At 39.3% G+C, this 18,212-nt stretch overlaps 1 protein-coding gene across 1 annotated transcript in view; it reads right to left on the bottom strand.

Moving 5' to 3' along the window:
* Positions 1-11,287: 11,287 nt before the first annotated feature.
* Positions 11,288-18,212, bottom strand: part of abat (4-aminobutyrate aminotransferase) — a 61,399-nt gene continuing 54,474 nt past the window's right edge. The window contains exons 12-16 of the mRNA XM_046414789.1: positions 17,090-17,227; positions 15,274-15,441; positions 14,537-14,683; positions 13,411-13,522; positions 11,288-11,870 (exon numbers count right to left, since the gene is read on the bottom strand). Coding sequence (XP_046270745.1) covers positions 11,749-11,870; positions 13,411-13,522; positions 14,537-14,683; positions 15,274-15,441; positions 17,090-17,227 — 687 coding nt within the window. The 3' untranslated portion in view covers positions 11,288-11,748. The remainder of the gene's footprint in view (positions 11,871-13,410; positions 13,523-14,536; positions 14,684-15,273; positions 15,442-17,089; positions 17,228-18,212) is intronic.

Raw genomic sequence — 18,212 nt, 5'->3', positions numbered from 1 at the left:
GCAGATTTTTTTTTTTTCCAAGCGCTCATCCCTACCCCCTTGTGTAATGAAAAAATGCCACCCCGGTTCGCCCGTGCCTAAAACAGCTACAGGATATATGTGATGTATGATAGGTATTTAGCAAACCACACAATGCAGAAGCAGATAGTGGCAGTAAAAGTAGTACTCAGCAAGGAAGTGGAAATGCTGCTACACACTCTCATCTTGCATTTCAGACTTGCTTAACAAAGCGGGGAGAGAATAAAAATGTAGATTCTCAAGTTGAACACAAGAAATTGACACCCCCTCGCCCCAAACCACATTTACACATGTACAAAGTCGCTGATGAAAGTTTTAGTTTTTAATTTTTTTTAATCATGAAAGTTTTTTAAAATTTTTCCTCAAATCCCCCAAAAGACTCTTTACTGTGGTGTTTGCCCTCTTTTCTCTTGCCATGGCATTCTTCTTCTCTCCTTCCAGATTTCAGATTTTGTGTGTGTGTATGTGCCAGGAATGCATGTTCAACATGTCTTCACTTGTGTGTGAATAGGTTTATTTGTGAGTGTGTTTAATATGAGTGGCAGCAGATAAGTGAGATTTTAATATGTCCAGGATCATTAAGATGTTTAAAATAGAAATACTCACATCATTAGGCTGAGGTTGTGGGTGTGAGGTTGCAGTTTTTGGGGCCTCTTGAGAGGCTCTTCTGGAGGAAGCCCTGCCCTTTTCCAATTAAAATGAAGAAGAATAATACTAAGTGATATGATTGATAATAGAATATTTACATTTATGAATGCTAATAGTCTTATGATGATACACCTTGACTCCTCCTGCGTTGGGTAACGTATTGCGTATGCAATGCGTGCACTTCCTGTTCTCGCACTACTCATTCACTTGCTAGCGTTTGGTGTTCGGTGGTATTGGTGTACTTGAGTCGACATATTTTGTGTTAGCTTTTACTGTGGTTGGTTCTTACAAATAAGTACACAAGCACTTTAGGAAAAGTTTATTAACCGCACGATCATCTAGATTCTTTCCTTTTCCGATCCCCGTCCTGTTTGTCGTTAAGCTTAGCTTAGTGCTAACATGGCTTCTTCCACTCACTCTCCCTCTGCCTCTCCCTCTCCCGTCTTCTGTAAGGTGTGTGAAATGTTTAGCTATTCCTCTGCCTCCTTTAGTGAGAGTGAGATGTGTAGAAAGTGTAACTTATTCATAGCCTTGGAGGCGAGGCTAAGTGAGTTAGAGGCCCGGCTTCGTACTGTAGATCACAGTCCATTAGTCCCGACAGCTAGCCAGCAGCAGTTAGCCTGTGCGGACCGGCCTATTTTAGCTACTTTAGCTGATGTCAGCCGTCCCCCGGCAGCCCCCGAGCAGCCGGGAAGTCAGGGAGGTTGGGTGGCGGTTCGAAAGAAGCGTAGTCCAAAACAAAGGCCCGTGGTTCACCACCAACCGCTTCATGTGTCTAACCGCTTTTCCCCACTCAGCGACACACCCGCTGAGAAACCGACCCTGGTTATTGGCGATTCTGTTTTGCGATATGTGAAGCCGACACCAGCGACCATAGTCAAATGCATCCCGGGGGCCAGAGCGGGCGACATAGAGGGCAATTTAAAGCTGCTGGCGAGAGATAAGAGTAAATATGGTAAGATTATAATTCACGTCGGCGCTAATGACACTCGACTACGCCAGTCGGAGGTCACCAAAGTCAATATTGAGTCGGTGTGTAATTTGGCAAAAACCTTGTCGGACTCCGTAGTATTCTCTGGTCCCCTCCCGAATCTGACCAGTGATGATATGTTTAGCCGCATGTCATCGCTCCGTCGCTGGCTGTCACGGTGGTGTCCAGAAAACAACGTGGCCTTTATAGATAACTGGGAGACTTTCTGGGGAAAACCTGGCCTCATTAGCAGAGACGGCGTTCATCCCACTTGGGGTGGTGCGGCTCTTATTTCTACCAATATGGCCAAGTTTATTAGACAACCAACACCCTGACAACCCAGGGTCGAGGCCAGGAAGCAGAGTCGCTGTCTTACACACTTCTCTGCTGCTTCTGTAGGACTGCCGCCCTCCGTTAAAATTAGAATAAATAAAAATATAAATTCACACAGTAATACTAAGATTAATAATCCCATAGAAATAGTGTCAGTGCCTCGTCCTCCCATAGTCCAACCAGCACAAAATTTAAGAAGTGTTAATCATAATAACCTCATAAAAATATAGGACAGTCAGATGTGGATTGTTAAATATACGATCCCTCCACTCTAAATCCCTCCTAGTCAGTGATCTAATTATTGATCATCAGTCTGATATATTCTGCCTCACTGAGACTTGGTTACGGGATGAAGAATATGTTAGTTTAAATGAATCAACTCCATCTGGTTATATTAACTATCATGTTCCTCGAGGCACAGGCCGAGGAGGAGGAGTGGCAGCAATCTACCACTCCAGTCTTCAGATTAACCCCAAACCTAAATCCATCTATAGCTCATTTGAGAGTCTCACTCTCAGTCTGTCTCACCAAAACTGGAAGTCAGAAAAGCCAGTTTTATTAGTTGTTGTGTATCGCCCACCTGCTGCTGCTTACTCAGAGTTCCTGTCTGAGTTTTCTGACTTCTTATCTAGTTTAATGCTCAGCACAGATAAAGTCATTATAGCAGGTGACTTCAACATTCATATGGATGTTGACTCTGACAGTCTTAAGACAGCCTTTAGTTCACTCTTAGATTCAATAGGTTTCCTTCAGAGAGTGAATGAACCAACACACTGCCACAATCACACACTCGATCTGGTTCTCACCTATGGCCTAGAAACTAAGAACCTGTCAGTTGCCCCTCAAAACCCTCTCCTTTCAGACCATTCGCTTGTAGTTTTTGAACTAACTCTAGAAGACTTTACAGCACACAACAAAAAGGTCTATTACACCAGATGCCTCTCTGAAGATAGTGTAGACAGATTTAGGGATGCAATCCCATCACAGCTCCCCTCAGCTCCATGTACCAGTACAACAGACCGTACTGATTTAAACGTTACTCCTGCAGTAATTGATTCCTTTGTCAACAACACTGCAGCCATGTTGCACACAGTTTTAGATATGGTTGCCCCACTGAGAAAGAAGGTTAGAAATCATAGGAGGCTAGCTCCTTGGTATAATTCAAATTTACGAAAACTTAAACAAACATCAAGACGGATGGAGAGGAAGTGGTACTCCACCAAATCAGCTGAATCCCAGAGAGCCTGGAAAGATAGTCTATTGACATACAAAAAGGCCCTTCGTGAAGCCAGAACTGCCTATTATTCAACATTAATAGAGAAAAACAAGAACAACCCACGTTTTCTCTTTAACACTGTAGCCAGGCTGACCAAGAGTCACAGCTCTGTTGAACCTTGTATTCCTGCAGCTCTTAGCAGTGAAGACTTCATGAGTTTCTTCACCAATAAAATCAATAACATTAGAGAAAAAATCAATAAAGATCTTCCCAGAATAGCCAATATAGTGCCATCTCCAGTAATCTCTTTTAATCCTACTCCATCCCTGGACAGGTTCCTGCCCATAGACCTCCCCGAGCTGACCTCCAGCATTAACAAATCTAACCCAACTACATGTCTCTTAGACCCCATCCCAACTAAGCTCCTCAAGGACGTCTTTCCCTTGATTAGCGTTTCCCTCTTAGATCAGATAAACTTATCCTTAACAACAGGTTATGTACCACAGGCGTTTAAAACCGCTGTTATTAGACCTTTACTTAAAAAACCTTCACTTGACCCAGACATCTTAGCAAACTATAGGCCGATATCCAACCTCCCGTTCCTATCTAAAATACATAAAGGACTGGATGACCTCCAATTTTTTATTATTAAACTCAGACAAAACTGAGATCATTATTCTAGGCCCCAAACACCTTAGAAATAGAATAGCTGATAATATACTCTCTCTGGACAGCATTACTTTGGCCTCCAGTACGACTGCAAGGAACCTCGGCGTTATCTTTGATCAAGACGTGTCATTTATTCATCACATTAAACAGACCTCTAAGACCGCCTTCTTTCACCTCCGTAATATCGCTAAGATTAGGAGCGTCCTCTCTCAGAGTGATGCTGAAAAACTTGTTCATGCTTTTGTTACTTCTAGGCTGGACTACTGCAACTCACTATTGTCAGGATGTCCAAATTATTCTATTAATAACCTGCAGCTGATCCAAAATGCAGCAGCTAGAGTTTTAACAGGAATCAGTAAAAGGGATCATATCTCCCCCATCTTAGCTTCTCTTCACTGGCTTCCGGTAAAATTCAGAATAGACTTTAAAATTCTCCTACTTACATATAAGGCCCTAAATGGACTAGCCCCATCATACCTGCAGGATCTAATAGTCCCATATACTCCCAATAGATCACTCAGATCACAGAGTGCAGGTTTACTTACAGTTCCCAGAATTTATAAAAGTAGAACGGGAGGACGAGCCTTTAGCTATCAGGCACCCCTGCTGTGGAACCAGTTGCCAATCTGGGTTCGACAGGCAGACACCACCTCCACTTTTAAGACTAAACTTAAAACCTTTCTGTTTAGTAAAGCATATAGTTAGCACCAAATAAAGTGTGTAGGGCTGGTAGGCATAGTTTCACTCACCTCATGATATATAGCCACAGGTAGAATAGGTCTGACTAACTGTTAATCTTTAAATCTCTATCATAGCTAAGCTGCTATAGGCCTACGCTGCCGGGGGACACAAACATGATCCACCAAGCAGTTTCCCCTCCTCCTTCTCCTCTTCTATCCTCTCCCCTCGTCAGATTAACATGCAGTTCATTATTTTATGTCACTAACTGTGTGTCCAGTGCTCCTCGTAGTCTTGTGTCTCTCCCTCCCTCCCTCTCTCTCTCTCTCTCTCTCTCTGTATCTTTCTGCAGGTATCTCTCCATCCAGATCTTCAAGTTGAACTGTAGCCGGCTCTATGACCAACCCAATGTGTATTGTTGACATCTGCCTGTCATTCCTCTATGTACCGACTATGGGCGGGGTGGTTCTCCCTACGGGCCGAAATCGAACTGATATGATAGTGATTCTCAACATCACATAAAAAAAAAAAAGAATACATGAATGTTACAGCAGTTCATTATAATTTTCATTACTATAATTTTCTTATAACTTGTGAAATGTTAAAATCATATTGAGGTGGTAGCAAAAGTGAAACTAAACAGTTGAGATTTTGTTTTGCTTATCTTTTTAGTAATGTCATTTCTCATGTTGTTAATTGCTTTCCTGCCTGTACAACATCCATTGCACGTCTGCCCGTCCTGGGTGAGGGATCCCTCCTCTGTTGCTCACCCTGAGGTTTCTTCCATTTTTTCCTGTTAAAGGTTTTTCTGGGAGTTTTTCCTTAGTCGATGTGAGGGTCGAAGGGCAGAGGATGTTGCTGATGTTATGTTAAGCCCTTTGAGACAAACTGCTTGTAAAAATGGGCTATACAAATAAAGTTGACTTGACTTGACTTGACACCTACTCTTTGGAGATGAATTGGGAAGCTGAAGATGGATGGAATAACACCATCTCTGAGTCGGACAATCTGACCTGTCCTATCAAAACACCCCTGTTTAAAATGTTCACTGCAAAGTACGGGTGAATCACTAGCAGTGAATCTTTCCCTCCTCAAAACCACTTCCCACTTGCGAAACCTTCAAAATGAAAACGGGAGAAACATTTTACAAAGGAAGTCAAGCTTATTTTCTACCTTCTTCTTCCTATTTTTCTATATCCTCTCTTCCTATTTCCTATTATTCCTATTTACTTCTTCTTCATATTTCCTTCCTTCAAATGTCTTAGAACTTTTCTTCAACAAAACTCCTATTTTGATGTTGATAATGAACCAAAGCTGCTGAAATTGTGAGTAAGATAATTTGCAAACTATTCTACAATCATTTGTTCTGTTGTCTGATTTTGCTGGTGGACATAAATACAGTACAGTAATGTTCTGTTCACAAAGTACAACCAATAATAATGTTCAATCTTACTTGTGAAAAGTAATCCCCCAAGCCCTGTTTTCAATAGTCTGCCGATTTGTACAGCAATACGCCGCGCAGTGCTCAGACATCTTGCTGCTTTGGTAGTTTGAATGAATGACCGGTTCAAGATGGCGGCCGCATTTCTCGTGCCCCAGCAGCCAATGCGGCATCTACTCTTTATTATGTCCATGAGTAGGATCAATTTAAACCAGCCATTGCTCGCCCCTTTAAGAGAGTATGATCTATTCGTGATCTATTCTTTCCAATGGGAGAAGGGAACATAAGCAGAGGTTACAGCCACCTTATAGTCACTAAAGTCTACATAGGACCTATTTTGCACAAGGGTAGTATCTTCCCAACATTCTGACACTAAAATGACATTTTTCAGACAGACACAAAACGGACTTTGTCTTAAACCTCTCTCTGTCTCAGCAGCATATTCCCGAGAGATTTGGAGACATGTCTATTTCAACAACAGTTTCTCAAGACAAAATTTATAGTGAAAACATTAAGACAACACGGACAAGCAATACCCCTCAGTAATGTAGACTTTTTGTGAATTAAGAAAATAAATGCCAGGCTGGGATGGGGAGAGAGGCGGTCGTACCCATCTAGCATACCGGAAGTGTATACCATTTCATTCTACGCAATGTAATATGTTAGTATGTTATGTTATGTTAAGGCGTGTTAGGTCAGGCAACATCTGTTCCTCCACCATCACACTCAACACAGACGTACCACAGGGCTGTGTGCTGAGCCCATTCCTCTACTCCCTCTTCACCCATGACTGTAGGCCTGCACATGGATCCAATTCCATCATCAAATTTGCTGATGACACCACAGTTGTTGGCCTCATCAGCAACGACGATGAAACAGCCTACGGGGAGGAGGTACAGCACCTGGCCACGTGGTGTGCAGACAATAGCCTGCTTCTTAACACCAGCAAGACAAAGGAACTCATTGCGGAATTCAGGAGGGAGAGAGGAGGCACGCATGCCCCCGTTCCTGCATCTCAGAGGACCTGACCTGGACCACCAACACCTCCAGCCTTGTGAAGAAGGCTCACCAGCGCTGAGGACACTGAAGAAACACCATCTGTCTTCAGCCATCCTGGTGAACTTTTACCGCTGTGCAGTCGAAAGTATCCTGACCAGCACACAGTATGGTATGGGAACTGCTCGGTTGCAGACCGCAAGGCGCTACAACGAGTGGTGAAAACCGCCCAGCGCATCACAGGGACTCCACTTCCAGCCCTTGAAGACATCCAGAGGAAACACTGTCTGCGTTGAGCTCGCAGCATCCTCAAGGACTCCTCCCACCCTGCTCATGGTCTATTTGCACTCTTGCCGTCTGGCAGGCGCTTCAGGAGCCTCAAGGCCAGGACCAGCAGGCTGAGCAACAGCTTCTTCCCCAGGGCTGTCTCCTTACTGAACTCAGCCCCCCACTAACACCCTCACCCTACACCACACTCCACTACACCACCCTATCCTAACTGAGTACTACGTACTGAGTGTTGCACTAGTTCCTCTACCTCACTGTTAATATAGTTAGCCTACTGCCTATCGCTGTACACACCATATTGTCCATTGCACTAGTGATTTATAGTTAATTTAACATCTGTAAATATAATTTGTAAATTGTGTTATAGTTTCCGCCTACACTGGATGCACATTTAAGCACATATCCATCTGTATAGTATGTTCATAGTACTTAGAAACCCTGTATATTATGACAACTACCTGTATATCATGTTTATATTATATCTGTAGCATAGACACCTGTACATACCCTGTACATACTGTAAATTATTGTATATCTGGCACTTACTGCTTATTGCACTTCTGGTTAGATGCCAAACTGCGTTTCGTTGCATTGTACTTGTACATGTGTAATGACAAGAAAGTTGAATCTAATCTAATCTAATCTAATCTAGTAATTTAAGCATCTTAATAAAAAATACAAAAATGACAGCAGACATAATATACTGACGGACGTTGGTATATCATATCTGCTCTCAGATATAATATACTGACAGGTGGATGGTATTAAGAATATGTTTAAGGACAGATGTATGGTAAATATTGGATAGCAAAGCGGGGCAAACATTTATTATTGCAGAATTAAATATGACTGGGAGCTTGGAGCGGCACTTTGGTGCAGTGGTTAGCATTGTCACCTTACACGGCCAGATGGTTTAAGGCTTGAATCTTGGTCTGGGCCCTTCTGCGGAGTTTGCATGTTCTCCCTGTGCCCACATGGGTTTTCTCTAGGTACTCCGACCACAATCTCCCACAATCCTTAAAACATGCACATTAGGTTAATTGGCTACTCTACGTTCCCCTATAGGTGTGAATGTGTGCGTCCAGTCATTCGCAGGGCTGATTGACTGGCGACCCCAGTCAATAGCAGGGCTGTATGCAGCAGGGCTTTCTCGAGACCTAATACTACTACTACTTTTTTTTTTTTTTTTTTTTTAGGACAATGCATCTCTTGAATTCCTCCCACTAAAAATGTGAAACACAAATATTTAGCTTATAATTAAATGACTAATACAGCTTCCCATAACATCAAGAATCCTCAAGGCTTTTGAGATCTACTGTACATAATTTGTCACAGATTACAGATTCCGAACACTCTTAGATCACTAAACGATTTTAGTGATCTAATGACTGTTACCAAGATCAAGAATGACCTAATTTCTTTCACCCTCAAGAAATAGGAAGTCTACTAAGTTGCTCAAAACTTTTATTCATCACAGTACATAAACAGTGTTTTACACATAACAACAGTTAGAGTCATCTTAAATTACATCAATAATCATCAATCTCAGATCACAAGTGCAAATAGTTATGTCAAATGTATTGCGGTCATCACAAGTACTCAAGGGCACTGACAGACAACAAGTAGACTGTTGTCATCATCACCAATGTATTGCTCAACCTCAACACTTTATAACTTAACCCTACTTGAGTTGTTAAACTAATTCAAGCAAGACAAAATGACACTGTAAACTATGTATAACAAATACTTTACATTAGGCTTACAGATATCATTTCTGCAACATGAATGTACAAAGATGTAAATATATTCATATTTATAATAGATTATAGCAGGTCAATAGTCAGAAAGAACACTTTTTATGAACTGCTACACATTCCATGGAAGCTCCATGGAACATTTACAGATACTGATGAGGTTCTGAATCAATAGTGTTAGCTTGAGCATATTTACAGATAGAAATGGCAATTCTAATGGTATAAAATTTGTGCTGTGAAGTTTTAGACTTTAGATGTCCAACATCTTGTATTAGGCATGACCTAATGTGATTACAGACTATACTGTTCAATGGACCTGTGCATAAAGTTCAAGTTGAGCAACAGTTTAGGAGCAAGCTAGAGCTGTTTGGGTCTGTCTCAACAACTAGAATTTAATTGGACACTGGCATTTTCTAAACCAACCAGTTGAAAGTACTAACAACAGCATAAATCTCATCTTTGTGTTGCTTCTCAAATTTGTTTTCTAGTGTGGAATGAACTACTAGTTACCACTTAAGGCCATTGGAGAAAATCATCCAGTACAACTGGGGCAGTAATGGGTCTTTGCAGCTTGGTCCACCACAATAAGATGAAGAAGATATCACATTTGACAACATAATTGCAAGTGACACAAAGGTGAAGTTTATGCTTTATTGAAAGTGTTTTCAAAGTTTAATCTGAAGTGAAGTGTTTTCTGTGGCTCAGTTTAAAATGGGACTAGTAAAGAGTATGATTGGCTACCTGTAATTAACAACTACTACATCCATGAAGATTCATAGACAGACATACATCACATCTGTGTGAACCACCCTATAAAGGTTGAATCCCTCTAAACTGAAGACACCTTTTAGATGACAGTAAAACGTTTTCAAGAATCTAAAGCAAGCCCAACTGCCTTTGAGTTAACACCATACAATATAATCTGTTGTCATCTAACATAACATGCAATTGTCCCTGAAAACAAATTGGAGTATTAATATATTTTTAAAACTCTTAGCATTACGTTACATCACAAAAGCATTACATTATCATGGGATTACACATAACTTAGTGTATCTAACATAATGCATAAACTTATGAAAAAAGCTACAACTGGATGGACTGCCTGTAAGTACAGTAATACAAAAGAAAGGTAGTAGCAGTTAGCTGGCTGAGCTATAAGCACAAATCCATGATGTTTGAGATTTCACATTTATAGTCTATTGTATTTGTTGCTTTTTTGGAGGTAATTAAGTTTTGATTAAGAGTATTTGTGTCACAACGTTTCTTTTCTTAAACAATTTGGATAAGGGGGGCAGCCGTGGCCTCGAGGTTGGAGAAGCGGCTTGTGATTGGAAGGTCGCTGGTTCGATTCCCCCACCGGACGGGCAGGAAAAATTTGAGTGTGGTGGAGTGATAACGTCCCCACTCCCCATTAGCTGGCTGATGTGCCCTTGAGCAAGGCACTTAACCCCCAATATATGCTTCCCGGGTGCTTGATGCAGCCCACTGCTCCTGTGTGTTTCACTGCATGTTGGATGCTGCATGTGTGTGTGTTTCAATCAGTGATGGGTTAAATGCAGAGAAGTAATTTCCCAGCCTGGGATTAATAAAGTAACTTAAATGAAAAAAATTAAAGTAAAATTTCGATTTAGAGTGCATTTCCTTCTTGTTTGTGCTTTCTCTTAAGTTATGTGTTTTGTCCTTGTTTGTCTACATGACAACATTCATCATCTTAGAAATAGCTATATGTCAACTGAAAATAATCAGTTTCACTGCTCAGTGCTTAAGGTACTTACACTCTCTCTGTTCTGCCAAGTTAAGTGTTAAATATAAAATCAAGTGAAACATGAAAATGAAAAGGTTGAATGAAACAGGTTTTCAGAAGTAAATGTGGCAACTGATATGAAGCTCGTGTTCAAGAATAAAGTGAATGTGTCCAGAATTTTATTCAATTAATGTTACCAAATGGCTGTACTCTGATCTGAAGGAGTAAAAAAGAAAAAACTAACACATTTTTAGCACATTTAAGTGACATGGAAGTAACAAATAATCATAATGACATTTTTGTGGTCTGTTTAAGATTCACATTTTTCTGGGATGCAACATTTCAAACTGAAAAGTCATTCATATTGAGAGCAACACAACAGTCAGAAACATAACAAGGGCATTTCTAATGGACAGCGTTAAATAACATGCAGGCTGGTGCCTTAGCTTTACTGAGTGTTCCTACATTAAGTTATCACTGAAGGAGAATTCTGCCTGCCTTCTTAAACAAGCATGAAGAGTAACTAAAGTCACAGGCAGTGAGATGATGCTGGCATATCAGCACTAAAATGAAACTTTGTTTTGAGCCATTAGGGGAGGTTAATAAGGAGTTCTAATCTTGTACATCTTACCACATTTTTTGCCTCGGCTCAGACCTCTGAATTCAAAACAGAAACTTCTGGGTTTGCTGACATGATTCACTTTACAGAAACTGAAACAGGGGTCATCTGTTCTGAATGGTTTTCATGTACATCTTTAATGAGTGTACCTGGATATCATCATTATTATTATTTCTTGCTCAGGAGATGAATATTTGTCAGAAGTTACAGTTATAAATTCAACAGGCCCCAGACCTTGAAACACAGGTTATAATGGGTATAAGTGTGACTTAATTGTTTGTGCTTATCATGAAATGGACTGTCTGGACATTCCCTCCCACCATTCTGTATGATCTTGTTCAGTGTCACTCCAGTTCCTTCAGGGCTGAGATTTATTTGTGCTGGGCCAGCACGTCATTGAAAATGTTGAGGAAGATGTGAACATGAAATTCTTTGAAAACCAGTGCTGGACGGAAACGGATTGATCGATCCCCACAACCTCCCAGGAGAACACCTGTCAATAACAAGCAATTTTACTACACATGTATATCCACGCAGATCAATGACAGCCAGTTATCATCAATTGGTATCCGTGTTCACATGAATGCTACTGGTTAAAACAACACATTTTATTTTGGTTTATTTTAGAAAGTGCAAAACCTTCTCAAAAATGTGTTGGTGTTTGTACTGCCCATTGACAGTTTGAGAACCTGTAGAGCTAATGTGTTGTATTTTTACCACTACATTCACTGCAAGTAGCTGCCATTTCTAGTCATATTAACTATTTTGAGATTGTGTCAGAGTGTTACTTTTTGTGTGCCTGTGTGATCATGCCAGGAAACCTTTTTTGCCTTGTCTTGCCATGCCATGCTAGGAGTTATTTGCCACAGTTTATCATTGATCCCAAGACACAGTAAGAGTGTGCTTTTTTGAGTTGGTCTTTTGATTTTGAAAATAAAGACCATTGTTTGGACCTCTGCCTCGCCTGCCTGCCCTTTTTAGACTCTGTATCGGGGCTCAGCTTTTTCTGCGTCAGCGACGCCAACTCTTTTTGTAAATATATACTTAACATTATGCAATGGTGGTGCCTTTATGTACTTTTGGTCCTTATATGTACAGATGTGACTACACTTAAAGGTGTGGAAAACAGGGCCATTGTGATGTTGGATTTGTTGGATTTTGTTTTACTGTAAATTGCATTATAGTACATTATATGTGTCTTATACACAAATATACTGTACATACAACCTTGATTTCAAAAAGGTTGGGATGTGTAAAACCTAAGGTATAAAGAGATAATTTGCTAATCCTTTTTGACATATATTTAATATAAAACAATAACATTGTATTATCTCATCAACTTCACTGATTTTTGTAAATATGTGCTTATTATGAATTTGATGCCGGAACCAATGTTCATGCACTTAGAATGCAATGGCAGCAAAGTCTCCATTGTTGTAATGTCAGTCAGTTGTTCCAATACTTTTGTTTATAAATAGTGTGTGTATATGTGTGTGTGTATGTGTGTATATCTGTAAATATTGCTCTGTGCTCAGGCTTTCTGGTAGATTATTTTGCTAATCTACTGGGCTAAAACCAGTTCTTGAATATAAAAGCAGTATAGAAAATGGATGGACGGATAATCTAAAATCCGCTCTGTTCAAGTGGATATTCCAAAAAATACTTGCACTTTATGGTAAAATTCAAATTCTACATAAAGCATAAAATTAACATTTCTAAACATGAAATAAGTGTCAGTTGTTGTATTTTCAGTCAGCTAACATGTCATTACAGCATTAAAATGAACACTTTTACATTGTTAAATTATCCATCCAAATTCTTACATCATCAGTACAATGTTAATACAATATTATATCAGGAGATACATTATTTCCTCACATTAAGTTTAATTTTGGATATGGTTAAATGGAAATTATATTACAATTATACAATTGCACAAATTATATAATTATACAATTATATACAATTATCACATATTCACAAAATAATTACATTATTGTGTGGTACAAAGGGTGATGTAGCCTGCTTCATACCTTTGTCTCTGGCCTTGAGCAGGATGCTGTTGCGTGTTGCATCATCGCAAATGTCAATGGCACAGAAAGTCCCCTGTCCTCGCGCACGGCTCAATATAGAAGGGTACTGAGCCTGGGGATCAGATACATGTAGTTCATGTTCACAAACATTTAGGTCAAGTCCATGTCAAACATGCTCCATGTAAATTCCATAAAGCCCATTCATGATTGAGAACATATAATTTCAATACTGTTGTACATCAACTCTGATCTATGATTTACAGCTTAGGAAACAATGGTATAACACACACAGTTATTATGGGGATAGCTACTGCAGTAAAAACAGCTTGACAAAATCTCTGAGGGTTATGGTAGGTATCAATAGTATTACTACTCGGTTTTACTACTCATTTTTATTGCTGTACAAGAAAAAAATCAACAAAATGGAAACAGGATTAGATTTTGTTTATATTTTTTTATTAGTAAATATTCTAAACTGGAAACAAGTTGATGTAACTATATTATATCCCTGAAAACAAATCTATATTTCTAAATAAAATTAATAATATTCTTGACATTAAAACGCTGATTAAAGTTTAAAGGAATGTATGCTGCTGAGATGTTGGTAGTGCAGTCAAAAGAGTCAAGGCTGCAACCATGACCATAGATTATCTAATACACTCTAATTACACTCTCTGGTTTCTTCAAGTATTTATTCATTTAGAACCAGTTCCAGTTCAACACAGGTTTTTGGGAGGCATCCCAAATGAGGGTAAATAAAGTTATACTGTCTCGTTTTATAAAATATCATATTACACAACACTTTATGAGTTTATGAAGACTGAAGACATCAGAGATCAAGTATTTCTTGAAGTTGTAAAAGCTGAAAACTTGCCATAACAAAATCAACCTAGAACATTGAGTCAACATGAGGTGACGAGGTGCAAGAAAGCACGTACAATATCTATACAGTACACATTTTATTTCTCATGCTGCTATATTCATTCTTAGCTGAAGTGACTTAAATTTGGGTGGTCTGAACCTCGGCAAATGATATCCCAAAATGAATAACAAGTTCTAAAAATTAAAACATAATAAAACAAAGTGCACCTTTACACATGCAAACCCACACACACAAACACATTACCTGTAGCTCATAAAGGCCATTTAGCAAAGCTTTCCCAGAACGGGACACCTCCTCCAGAAGGTTTTCTCTGCGAATAACATTGAGAACCTCAGCCAAGAACAAGTTCTTTGATGGGTCACCCATCCATGTGTTAAAGATCCGGTATGGCTAAAAAGAAGCAAAAAGAAAAAACAAAAAAAAAAAACAGCAAATACACCTGTAAGTAACAAATGGCAATGATCATATGAATGACAGTGACATAACAGTACAGCACATCTGACATATCCAAAGGCAACTAGACTTGTTGAGGTACCTGAAGACTTTTCACCTCTCAGTTTAAAATTGAAGAGGTTTTTTGGATGAGAGGCATCTTCAGACCCTTCAAGACTTGCAAGACCCTCAAGCAAGTCCAGAAGCCTTTAGGTAAGCTTTCAGATATGCTGTGACCCGGAAGACTGAGAATCTTCATAGACAACTCTACAACACTACTGAATTGACTTTAATTTTTGTCTCAATAACACAAGTTTTAAAGACACTATGTATGTTTGACAGCATGTAAATACACAAAAACCTAGGGTTCAAAATACACCCATAATGCTGATAGAGGTATGTTGTTTTAGGTCACGGCACACATATAAATTAAGAAGCAAATAGCTAGATCATCAGTATATTGCATGGTTTACCCATTAAATTCATACTGTAATAAGATCAATGTGTGAATCGAATTTCTTTTTATAGAACGCACAAAAGAACCAAACCTTATCAGCCTGTAACTCATCCCTGTAGTAGTAGCCACCAGTCAGAAGCTTTTTGCTAAAAGAGACAATGTCAGCAGGATCATCCATGCCCCAGTGCTCATGAGCCCAGAACTTTCCTGTGGTCCCTCCACCAGTTTGGACTTCATCAACATGGAAAGCACAGCCATGCTGGGGGGATAAAGCATTTTCTTATGTAATCCCTTATTTAAGCACATAGTCTGATTGAGATTAGGATCTCTATCTGACCTATGTTAAAAATCCTAACATACAATTCAAGCATGGACAGACACACAGACAGTTCACACACATACATACAGTACATTATCACAATAAAAAAACAAAACAAAACAATTACAAGTGAGATTGCAAATTTGCAAATACAACCGTAAAATGTTCAAATGAAATAAGAGATTTTAAGTTTATCATTTTTGGAGTTCATTCCACTTGTTTGCAGCTTACTATACAAGCTCACTTTGCCAAGTTCACTGTGAACAGGAGAGTATAACTAATATAACTAATGTTTAAATGTCCTCTGACCTGACACTGTAAGTACCACATTTAAATTCAACCAGAGAGCAAAGGTATCTGCGTAGTTTTTGTAACAGAGCCGTATAAATAAACTACATACAATGCTGCTCATTCTGTTTTCTAAGAGGACCATTCCACATTTTCATATAAGGTGCAATGGTGAGTGAGAAATATGTCAAATGTGATGACATGCAGTGCACTGTCATACACAGAGACAAGAGACTTTAAAGTGGAGGGGGAAGCATCCAAGCATGTAATTTAACTATAATGAAGTGCAGAAAAATGTAGATTGTACAATGGCATTTCGTTTAGCTGCGGAAAAAGAAGGACAAACGAAAAAAAAACGAAAAAGTTGTTTTACATGATGCAGCCCAATCCAGTACTGATTAACCAATTATTACTCCATAGTAAGATGTTGTTAGTGGTGATATTTGATGTCCCCAGTGTTCAGCAAGCTCAAAATATTCCCGCAGTCTATTGATGTAAATATATAAATTAAAAAATTGCTATGCTATGACAGGATTTGCAAAATAAAGAGATTTAACTACTGGTGATAGTCTTCATCAGCATTCTGTTAACCTGCTAGGCCAGGGGTCAGCAACCTTTAGCATGAAAAAAGCCATTTTGCCCGTTTCCCACCAAATTAAAACCCATTCGGAGCCACAAAACCTATTTGACCACTAAAATGAAAGTAACACATACACATATAGTTTCCTTAAACTTATGCTTTATATATGAGAACTATAATATGTTACTTTTATGAAATCAATAAACAGACACATTTTTATTTTCCATTTTTAACAGCGCAAAACACCTAATTCTTTTGTACTTTGAGAGAAAAAGACACTGGCACTTATACATTTATTTTCAAATAAAATAAATAAATAAAAATAAATAAATATATATAAATATGTAGGGCTGTGGCAACATTAACGTGTTATCGCATTAGGGCTGGGCAAGTCAATGCTTAAATTAATTAATGCTGTCAATTATTATTTTTTATTTTATCGCGCATTAATGCAGTTTTGTAGTGAGCAAGTGAGCATGAAAGATGATGAAAGATTCGCATGCGGCTCCAGAGCCACGGGTTGCCAACCCCTGTGCTAGGCAATGACTTGAATTTAAAAACCGTTTATTTACAGGAAAGTACTGCACATGTTCAACAAATTTACATCACTAATATCATTTCTAGTATTACTGAACTCTATGTGTGGTGCTGTCGCCATACCCCAGCAGAGAAGCTGTGGGTAACCATACAGACTCCATGGTAACTGCCTTGAACTGTTACCTTGCGTGCAATGTTGCGGAGGCTTCTGAAGAACTCTGGGGAGGCATGGTTATCTCCGCCTTCAGCCTGGATTGGTTCAATTACAATCCCTGCCACAGGCTTCCCTTTTTGCCTCCACTTCACAATTAGGTCCTCCACCTGGAGATAACGACACACACACTATTTTCTCAGAGGTATGTTAGTAGCCATAAAATTGGTCAAATTAATGAAATAATAAAGAAAAATGCTTACGTGAAACAACCATTGCATATTGCTACAAACTGTATATGTATATGTATATGATTCTGAACAGCTGGCCAGACAAACTAAATACATCATCATTAGATCATTAATGAATCAGTAAAAGATTGTAACATACAAACTTTGTTATCTGTATGCATCCTGCTGCTGAGATATGATAATGACACCTGTGAGTAGGCTAAAGCATATAAACCAGACACTGTTTGTTTCCCTGATGATGTCAGCACAATGATTATTACAACAAGCATTGGGTAGATGTCAACAATGAAGCAAGTGATGCTGATAGTCCTGCAATTTCACATGGGAATCACATGGGAATCACATTGTAACGGTACAGCAAAAGCAGTAAGTTGCAACATGTCTGTGAAATTGACATTTGGACATTTTCATGACACAAAGATAGTAGATAGTGCTCGGACTGTTATTCTTCTTTTATCCTTTCTATTCATAGTATGCTTGAGGAGCCATGGCGCTCAAAAGCTGTCAGTCTCAAAGACAAAAATGACCAATTATTGGATAGGATTATCTTAAAGCAATGGTCGTCAAGTGGCAGTCCCTTAAAGCAATGATCATCAAGTGGCAGTCCATAGGTCACACTCAGCCCTTGCTGAACCAAGTAAGTTTATTGTGGGTAGATCATTTTGAATTGGCCATTTTAAAAATGGCTTGCACACCAAAAAAGTGTGGGCACCCCTGCTCTACACTACGGACTCACCATCAAACTTTCTAGTTCTCAGGCTGACCCATGTCTGTAGCCTAGCTGAGAGCAATGCACTGGCCAGATTATTGGGATAACTCAACTGTAATGGACAATCACAATGACTGTCTATTAGAAGCAAGAGACATTACTTGGGTTTCTTTACATGGATGGTACAGTACTCAT

The sequence above is a fragment of the Scatophagus argus genome, chromosome 16 (assembly GCF_020382885.2).
Source record: "Scatophagus argus isolate fScaArg1 chromosome 16, fScaArg1.pri, whole genome shotgun sequence".
Classification (NCBI taxonomy): Eukaryota; Metazoa; Chordata; class Actinopteri; family Scatophagidae; genus Scatophagus; species Scatophagus argus.
This window is presented reverse-complemented; position numbering and strand designations above follow the sequence as displayed.